This window comes from Berghia stephanieae, chromosome 9 (genome assembly GCF_034508935.2).
Source record: "Berghia stephanieae isolate SIO BIC M18660-M18661 chromosome 9, UCSD_Bste_1.3, whole genome shotgun sequence".
NCBI classification, from domain to species: domain Eukaryota; kingdom Metazoa; phylum Mollusca; class Gastropoda; order Nudibranchia; family Aeolidiidae; genus Berghia; species Berghia stephanieae.
The window spans coordinates 35968495-35979174 of NC_088368.1; the positions used below are offsets into that span (position 1 = coordinate 35968495).

General features: G+C 38.5%; 1 protein-coding gene across 1 annotated transcript; it reads left to right on the top strand.

Annotated features, from left to right (window-relative positions):
• Positions 1-647: 647 nt before the first annotated feature.
• On the top strand, positions 648-9804 carry LOC144979213 (glutathione S-transferase omega-1-like). Its single transcript, XM_078925822.1, has 6 exons — positions 648-756; positions 1599-1659; positions 6054-6273; positions 7146-7290; positions 8201-8388; positions 9639-9804. The coding sequence occupies exons 1-6, from the start codon at positions 648-650 to the stop codon at positions 9693-9695; spliced, it is 780 nt and encodes a 259-aa protein (XP_078781948.1). The 3' UTR covers positions 9696-9804.
• The last annotated feature ends 876 nt before the right edge of the window (positions 9805-10680 follow it).

Below are 10680 nucleotides of genomic sequence, written 5' to 3' on the forward strand. Positions count from 1 at the left end.
TCCGTTATACTTCCGGATGGCAATGTTATGAGCTTCTTAGCCAAGCGCATACTATCTATAATGCATTGGAATAGAGGGTGAGGAGTAGAAACTCTACGGTACGTTTTCGTGACTGTAGTAACGAGAGGTATCAAGGTCAAACCTTCGCAACAAGTCGTTGCATTTCTATTGCATCGTGTTGATTAAGACAATTCTTAATCTTTTTGACAGGAGGCATCCTTTCTTTGTGCCAAAATAATGAGAATAGCCTTTATTTGCGCCAAATAGATGAGGAGAAAAGCGCATATCTCCAAAAGTTTTAAAACTTGCGACAGTTTTACGGGATCCATTCTGTTTTCCTTATTTTAATATAAAACATTTGCATGTCATTGTATTATATTATAAAATCATCATTTTTAAGAAGAAAAATCATGTTCTATAGAATATGTCGGTGTGCGCAGTGTCCTATCTGATAACTCGTGGTCACAAAAGGGACAATGACACGAGAATTACAAAAACTAGGATTTCTGAAGAGACGAAGAAATCATAGTTCAACCCTATAATGATTGACGTGGGAAAGCTCCTAATCCACATGCTTTCAATCATCCACTAAAAGCGTAAACATTCGCCATATAGACCGTAACTTCCCTCCAAATTTTCATTGAATAATGTTTGTTTGGATTATAAGACAACTGAGTAATCGCGAGTCTTACAGCCTCTACAACAAACCAATGCGTAAAACCGCGAATATAGCTGTGACAGAATTCAGGGAATTAAGTATGCAAGTGAAGTATGCAAATTTTGCATCTTTCTTTTAAAATACGAGTCTGAGATACACAAAAGCTTATAACTACCAATCGATTGTAGAAAGTGGGAATGAAATTTGCAGTGTAGATTTACTAAAGGTAATTTGTTTTACCACGAAAGATACAAACTAAAACAAACAAGCAAAAAAAATCTTGGCTTCACCCGAGATCGATATTGGTCCTTTTGCGTGTGAAGCGAGTTCTCTACCAATGCGTTATCGGGACAAAGAAATACTAAAATGCCACATATTGACCTTTGAGCTTTTATAAAAATTGAGCTAAACGTGCTGAAAACGCTTTACAATGGGTCCCTGGTCAACAGCGACACATAACATGCCGGACGGGACATCACACCTGTTAGGCGATATTACAAAATTTTTATCGGACAGAGACAACGCTTTTGACGGCCAGGTACTCATTTTACAGCTGAGTACGGTGAAGGATGTGAGTAAAGAGCCTTTTCCAAGGACTCAACTATGCGCAGAGCGAGGCTCAAACCCAGGAGCTTCCGATCCGAAAGCTAGTGTCATACCACTAGACCACATAGCCTATATCATGTATTATTAGTATTATTATTACTTCCATTCTATTCTATAGGGAATGAGATTAGCGGAAGAGTAGCGTCCCTTGGTTGGGCGTCACCCATAGTCTGTGACATCACCGGAGGAAAAGTTATTAGAGAGAGAACGTCATGTTGGTTGTGCGCATGCTTCCGGTGAAAGTGGCTTGAGACACGTTCGCTCTGTAAGGTCCAATCAAGGGACGCTACTCTTCCGCTAATCTCATTCCCTATTACTTTTCTCACCATTACAGGCTCATCTTTCCCAGAGCTCAAGAAGGATACACTTCGACTGTACAGTTCTAGGCTGTGTCCGTACGCAGAGAGAGCTAGGCTGGTCCTAGCTCATAAACATATTCCATGAGTCTATTCGGGTTTTTAGTTGGGTTCTCTTACTCTCTCTCTCTCTCTCTCTCTCTCTCTCTCTCTCTCTCTCTCTCTCTCTCTCTCTCTCTCTGTGTGTGTGTGTGTGTGTGTGTGTGTGTGTGTTTGCCTTGTTTGTTTTTTGTTTGGGGGAGGGGGTTATCGTTATTTGTGGGGTTTTTTTTTTTTTTTTGGTTTTTGTTTGTTTGTTTTTTTTTTTTTTGGGAGGGGGGGGGGGGGTTGGGGGGGGGGGGGGGGTTGTTAGTTTTTGGGGGTCTTTTGGTTGTATTTTTACTTTTTTTTTTTTCGTTGTAGGGCAAAGGGGGAGGGGGGGGGGTGTTCGACGAGGGAGAGGATGAGGGGAGGGAGAGGAGGGGAAAATGGAGAAGGTGGAAATGATGATGATGATGATGATGATGATGATGATGATGACGACGACGACGACGATGATGATGATGATGATGATGATGATGATGATGATGATGATGACGACGACGACGACGACGACGACGATGATGATGATGATCCTGACGTCCTCAACGATGACGTAAAAATGACAGTAGTGTGTAGTTCGCCTAACCGGCAGCCGTGTTGTTATTTCTCTCCCGAATTGTGTGATTTTTATTGATTTCTAAAACAAAAGTCTGGAATATTTTTATACAGTCGTTTTAATAAAGTTTTATTCTACATTGTGATATATATTTCTCGGAAATTCATAAGAGGATTTTTAGATAGATTAACATTTTAGTGGTGTAGATCCCATTGTTTGAAGTATTGTACTAGCCATTTATTGTTTACACTTACGTTAAGATTTTTAGTCACGATGTGCCATATCTATTTTTATCCTTATTACGACAACATTTATTGGAATGACACAGAATCGTCTTGGTATCACGGTAACAATAATAGCAGTAATAGCCAGCGGCTACGACCAAGTCGTGGTGGTGTGCGGAAACGAAGAAAAATAAATATTCAAATAGGTCACAGACCACCGCCCTTTCATACTAATAGAGCACTCAAAGTACATAACACACAACGGTGCCCAAGGTCAACATACCAGTCAACGACACTCACAACAACATGCCAATAGTAAACGACACATCAACATACCAACAAAACATAATGACAACACCTGATCATTTTGATGGGATGCAGGACTTAAGTAAACATAATGAGAACGTGGCTTGTGAAAATAAGACAATAACAACAAAGGGGGGAAGAAGGGTCAATATGAGGCCAAATGAAATAAAAAGAATCAATAACCAAATCAACTCAAATCATAACACGCTTAATATAGCAAACTGGCAAACTAACAGTGACCGTAATGGTGAACCGAGAAACATGTTTAGAACTATGACCATAAACTTTCAAAGTATAATTCCAAAACTACCGGAATTTTGGAAATTGATATCAGACATAAAACCAGACATAATCATAGGTACTGAAACATGGCTTCATTCCGAAATAAAGGACAGTGAAATATTTCCACCAGAGACATATTTCAACGTGTTCAGGAAAGACCGAGAAGATAGGTATGGAGGGGTGCTGGTTGCAACAACAACGAACCTCTCAGTATTAAAGCTTGACATTCAAACAAAATCAGAATCGGTGATCGTAAATATCAAAACAGAACAAGGCCTACTCACTGTCGGCGCTATGTATAGAACACCTTCAAACTCAACTATGGAACAAATGACTGAGATAACACGCTGTATTGATAGCCTAGACCCTAAAAATGTACTCTGGTTAAGCGGAGACCTGAACCTACCTGATATCAATTGGGAACAAGAAAAAATAATCAGTTACCAATATCCTTCATTTATAAAACAAGCATTTATTAACAAATTGCAAGATTTTGGCCTTAGTCAAATAAACAAAAATCCAACAAGGGGTACAAATATCCTCGACTTATTTATCACAAATCGACCAAATTTAATTGTTAAGTGTACAACCATTCCAGGCATTAGAGACCATGACATCCTCATCACGGAAAGCACTATCAAAGCAAACAAAATCACACAAAAATCACACTCTATTACTTTTTGGGAAAAGGCAAATATCGCCGAAATGCGGACAGAAACACGTCTTTTTAGTGAAAACATAATTAATCAACATCTAGAAAGCACTGAGGATGTTTGGACTGCCATCAACGACCACCTAAACAAAACGATGTCCAAACATGTACCAACGAAGAAAAGCTCAAGAAAATTTCACCAACCATGGATAAGCACCACCGTCAAACGATTATCTAGACGGAAACAAAAGGTATGGAGCAGAGCGAGAAAGTCCAACAGTAAGAAAGACTGGTACAATTATGCCCGACTTAAAAAAGAAACACAAAAAGAGAGTAGAAAGGCCTATCATAATCATGTTAAGGAACTTGTCAGTGAAGACTCAAACAAAAAGCTCTGGAAATTTATAAAAAGTAGGAGGTGCGATTCGGTTGGTATAGCGCCCCTTGAGCATGATCGTGTATTATACTCTGATGCAAAGGAAAAAGCAGACATACTTAATAACCAATTCTGCTCTGTTTTTGCTTCAAAAGCTCATACCAAAATTACCACTCAACAACTACAAGGTGAAGAAAACGATTTCAACACTATGGCCGAAATCAATGTGACAGTAGAGGGCGTTTCCAGACTCCTCGCCACTCTAGATCCAAAGAAAGCATGTGGCCCAGACAAAATACCACCCCGTCTCTTAAAGATATTGAGTAACGAATTTGCACCTGCCCTCACACATTTGTTCAAACTCTCTCTTGAAACGGGAGACATACCAATTGTTTGGAAGCACGCTCTTGTCCAACCCATCTTCATGAAAGGTGATAGAAGCAGGGCTCAAAACTACCGTCCAATTTCATTAACTTGCATTTGCTGCAAACTGTTGGAGCATATAGTGAGATCCTCAATAACTGAATATCTCGAAACTAACAGTATTTTTTGTGATGCACGGATTTAGGAAGCACCACTCATGTCAAACTCAACTTCTATCATTAACACATGATCTGTCAGCTGCTATTGATAAAGGTGGTCAAATTGATCTAGTACTACTGGACTTTGCCAAGGCCTTCGACAAGGTTCCTCACCATCGGTTAATCCAGAAATCATCAGGAACAAAACCTTACAATGGATTGCAACTTTTCTGGACAATCGCACCCAACAAGTTCTTGTCGACGGCGAGACTTCCACTAGCGAGATGGTGACATCGGGCGTACCTCAGGGCTCAGTCCTTGGGCCCGTCCTATTTTTAGTGGACATAAATGATCTTCCACGAGGTATAAGGTCAAAAGTGCGCCTCTTTGCTGACGACACAGTATTATATAATCAGATAAGAACAACAGACGACTGCAAAACACTAAATGATGATCTAGCTAAATTACAAGAATGGGAAACAATAAATCAAATGGAATTTAACGTATCAAAGTGCAATGTTCTAACCATCACAAATAAGAAAGCACCTATTACATTTGAATACCAACTTCATGGTCAAAACCTGGAACATGTAAAGACAGCAAAATACCTTGGCATTGAGTTTGCTAAAAACCTCAAATGGAATGACCACATATGTCACCTGGCTTCAAAGGCAAATCAAACAAGCGCTTACATCACCAGCAATTTAAAAAGATGCCCAATCACAACTCAAACCCTTGCTTTTAAAACTATTGTTAGACCAATATTGGAGTATGGCAGCTCAATGTGGGACCCATATACAAAGAAAAACATCGACACCTTAGAAAACACCCAAAGAAAAACAGCAAGACGCATCACAAACACATTCGATCCTTTCTCAAGTGCGTCTGAAATATCACAACGGACTGGCCTTGAACCTCTGGCAAAGAGAAGAAAGATAGATAAACTTAAATTGTTCCACAAGATCAACTACAAAAATTCGTGCCTTAAACTTCCAATCGACATCAAAGATATCGGCACAAGAAATACGAGGGGACACACAGCAAGAGTAACCATCCCAACATCAAAAAATCAGACGCCCACATGTATTCGTTTTTCCCTTCCACTGCCCGACTATGGAATAGCCTCCAGCTGAAGTGGCTGAAAACGGTTGCCAACATGCCTTCACGCGATTGCTAGGGTTCACAACGTGACTTTTTAATCTATGTGTTGTTTTTTTTTTTTGTGTTTTTTTTTTTTTTTTTTGTTTGTTTTATTTTAAATTAGTATTATGTGCAGAGTTTTAGCAAGTTTAAAATGTAAAACCCTACAAACTGTGGAGTGATCCTCGAAGAAGAAGAAGAAGAAGAAGAAGAAGAAGAAGAAGAAGAAGAAGAAGAAGAAGAAGAAGACTACAAATATCATGATTTTACTCACATTCTCTGAAACATCTCACAGACATGAGGTTGTCAACATTAACCTAAGGGACAAACCGGAATGGTTTCTGTCTCGGGCAAGAGAAGGCAAGGTGCCTGTTCTGCAACAGAACGACCTAATCTTGTACGAATCGACGGCGGTGAGTGAGTACTTGGATGACGTGTACCCTGGAGATAAGCTGCAAACGAATGACCCTTGCCAGAAAGCCAAAGATCGAATCCTGCTGGAGTCATACGGACAGGTACGCAAATAAAATATGAGACCGATGGTCTCAGACTAAGCTTGAAGTCCAGCCTTAATTGATTAATTTATACTTAAATTAATGAATAATAAATGTATGATTTAATCAATACATAGTTTGGTAAATCGAATAAACAAATAAACAAATAAACAAATATTCAGAGAATTTTAGAATTATCTAGTCTAGTATAAGATATAAGTTGATTAGTTGAATATGCAATTCAAATCGAAGCAGCGGGTTTATCTGGACATGATTCTATTTAAAGCAACTTGAACATAATATGTTTACACTATTTAATTTGTACTCGATGTGTGTATGGCTTATCTTCATAAGCGATTTTCCTCGGGTTTTTTATTTTTTTTATTTTTGACCTCCTCCCTTCAATGAATGTGAATAACTTCGGCTCAAATTAAGATAATTACAAAATTAAAACGGCATTTTATTCGAGTATGTAATAATGTTTTATTCTAATTTTTCCGACATCCGACGGGTTTTCCCAGATCTTCACACATATTTGCAGGTTGATTGATAACAATTATTATGAGCTCGATTTTTTATGGAGAATGTTTTGTGTTAGTTTGAGAGTATTTCCAGCACAACAATGAGACCATAACAATGATGTTTATCAGATTTCAAATAGTAGGGGGGAATTAGGTCCAAAAGAAACCCTGAATTGTGCTAATTGGGGTTGAAAGCATGAAAATAACATAAGTTGTAGAATATGAAAAATCCTGTAATTTATGCTATAGAAGCACTCTGAGAGATCAGTATTAGTTAAGATAAGCTTTTTAATTACACGTCGGTTTAAAGACATTTTGTCACATTATTCTGTTTTGTTCTTGATTTTGTTTTTGTTTATTTTTCTTGGAAAGGTCAAGTCTACATTCTACTTTATCCTATTCAACATTGCTAAGGAGGAGAAGAAGGACGAGGTGGCAGCCAAGGTTGAGCTGTTACACAAGGCATTCCAGTTTTATGACGAGGAATTGGCCAAACGGGGAACTCAGTTCTTTGGAGGTGGGTGCTGATTTCATTGAGACAAATAGGGTGCAGTTGAGCGAAAGAGTAGGGAGGGGGAGAGAGAAGGAGGAGAGAGAGAAGGGGGGGGGGGAGAGAAGAAGAAGAAGAAGAAGAAGAGAAGAAGAAGAAGAAGAAGAAGAAGAAGATATATATATATATATATATATATATATATATATATATATATAGAGAGAGAGAGAGAGAGAGAGAGAGAGAGAGAGAGAGAGGTGGAGGAATCGGCCAAAAGGGAAACTGAGTTCTTTGTAGGTGGGTGATATTATTAATGAATCAGAGGTATAGAGACAAATAGGGGGCAATTAAGAAAAAGAGGGAGAGAGAGAGAGAGAGAGAGAGAGAGAGAGAGAGAGAGAGAGAGAGAGTGCTATTTCTCTGAAAGACAGAGACAAAGTGTGTGCATGTGTGTGTGTGTGAGTGTATGTGAAAGAGAAAGAAGTGAGGGGAGGGGACGAGAGACAGAGAGAAAGACAGAGTGAAGAAGAGGAATAGATACATAGAGAGTGAGAGAGAGAGAGAGAGAGAGAGAGAGAGAGAGAGAGAGAATTATGAGGAATAAAAAAAGTAGTCCTTTAGAGTCATTCGGCACATAGAGCCGGAGTTTATCCCGGTTTCTATAGCATGAAACGGACAATCGCAATTGCTCGCTATCCTTAGGACGCAAAGTTCTTTCCGTCATATCTAACAGACTCAACTACCCATTCATTGCTGGGTGGCAGAAGGGTCAGAAAAAATATCAACTGCATCCGGGATCGATCATGGTCCTTTTGCGTGTGAAGCGAGTGCTCTACCAACTGAGCTATCGGAACCCCCAAGGCTGCAGTAATCTCTGCTAAAACTGTATTCGTCTTTGTTTGTACACTACAGTGTTCCTCTTGTAATAATGATACAGGTTCCAAGCCAGGAATGATAGACTTTTACCTGTGGCCACATCTAGAAAGAATCCCGACTGTCACAATGATGGCACCACAAGTATCCATGGGAAAGACACAATACCCAAAACTCGCTGCTTGGTGGGAAGACATGACAAAGGTGCCAGCCGTCAAAGTGGAGATGCATGATGCCAACTGGCATTTAGAAGTGAGTGAAAAATCTCTCAGACTACTACTACTACTACTACTACTACTACTACTACTACTACTACTACTACTACTACTACTACTACTACTACTACTACTACTACTACTACTACTACTACTACTACTACTACTACTACTACTACTACTACTACTACTACTACTACTACTTCTACTACCATTACCACCACCACCACTACTACTACTACTACTACTACTACTACTACTACTACTACTACTACTACTACTAGTAGTAGTAGTAGTAGTAGTAGTAGTACTCCTCCTCCTCCTCCTCCTCCTCTCTCTACTACTACTACTACTACTACTACTACTACTACTACTACTGTAGTAGTAGTAGTAGTTGTTGTAGTAGTAGTTGTTGTAGTAGTAGTAGTAGTAGTAGTAGTAGTAGTAGTAGTAGTAGTAGTAGTAGTACTCCTCCTCCTACTACTACTACTACTACTACTACTACTACTACTACTACTACTACTACTACTACTACTACTAAGTACTACTACCACTACTACTACTACTACTACTACTACTACTAGTAGTAGTAGTAGTAGTAGTAGTAGTAGTAGTAGTAGTAGTAGTACTCCTCCTCCTCCTCCTCCTACTACTAGTAATACTACTACTACTACTACTACTACTACTACTACTACTACTACTACTACTACTACTACTACTACTACTACTACTACTACTACTACTACTACTACTACTACTACTACTACTACCACCACGACCAATACTACTACTAGCAACAACTATTACAAAGACGCCACCGAGCTCAATATTTTTAGGAAAATTTTGTAAACATTCCTTTCTATTCATGCGTAGCTTTTGAGTAGAAATAGTAGTTACGTTATGTGTCACCTTTGTAAGTGTAACACCTTAGAGCAGTCCGTGGATTTCGTGTACTGTATAATGACATTACAAGACATCTTGAAAGTGAAGACGCAGTGGAGAAAAGTATAGAAATGGACGTCTTAAACATTAAATTTTCTTGTCCAGATGAAGCTGATGACTCGAAACATCATGGAGGAGAAGACACGATGGAGAGAAAATATGGAGAATGGATGTCTTACATATTAAATTTGCTTTTTTTTGTTACTTTTATCAGTTTTTTGGTGTACAAAATGATGAAATAATAAGCCATCATGGAAGTGAAAACACGATGAAGAGAAAATATAGATATGAGAAATTATGATTGTCTCAAACATCCACATGTTCTTTTCTCTGTTCTCATTTTAGGTCTACAAGCTGATGACACAAGGCCAGCATGGAGGTGACCATGGGTTGGAAGAATGAGGGAACAAGTCAGGCAGCAATACAGTACTCGCTGGACTATAGCACAACGGATCCCAGCACGTTCTGCGATACACACTGGATATTATATATATATATATATATATATATATATATATATATATATATATATATATATATATAATATATATATATAAGTCGTTACATTCCACGAGCATCGGAATTTTGGCATGCTTGGATTCTAGCAAACATTTTGGATTCTCCCGAGAGCGTGCTATAATCCAGTGAGTACTGTACACAGAACAATGGAAAACGAACTGTAGAATATACGATTCTTACACTCTTGCATTTTGGAATTCCGGACGTGTTCCCAACCGCTGCACGAGTTTGCGAGCCGGCGTTGGGAACAAATCTCGAATTCCAAAACGCAGGAGTGGAAGAAATAATTTATTTTACCCCTCAATTGATTCCTATTTCGTCATCTGTGAATACAAGACATCCTCAAAAACATTCACATGACACTACTTTCTAAAGAATCGGATGTTTAGTTAAATTTACGCTTGATAATCTGACGTCACAAATTATTATTGTAAACATGATATCATTACGCGTTACTATTTTTGGGTGAGAGGGGGGGAACAAAACAATTTTATGACCATAATGAAGGAAAGTCGTTTTGTTCGTGTATGTATGGCGGTATTTTGGAATTAATGAGACACAGACTGAATGAATGATGGGATAGACATTGAGTAAACATAGGAATCTAAGTGCACATAGTTAAGGTCTGATAACCGAATGCAATTATGGACTTAATTTAACATTGTTAAAATGGAGTATTTTATGCGTTGGTTTGGGTTATCAGACCTGCAAATGTGTACACATCGGTAAGAATCAATGAATAATATGGGAAAATGGAATTGGAAGAACAAAAATGATCAAAAGATGCAATGTGCACATATAAAAAATTATTATGTTTAAAATTTATCTCTTAATATGATTAGCTAGGTATTGTTATAACATAGTGGAA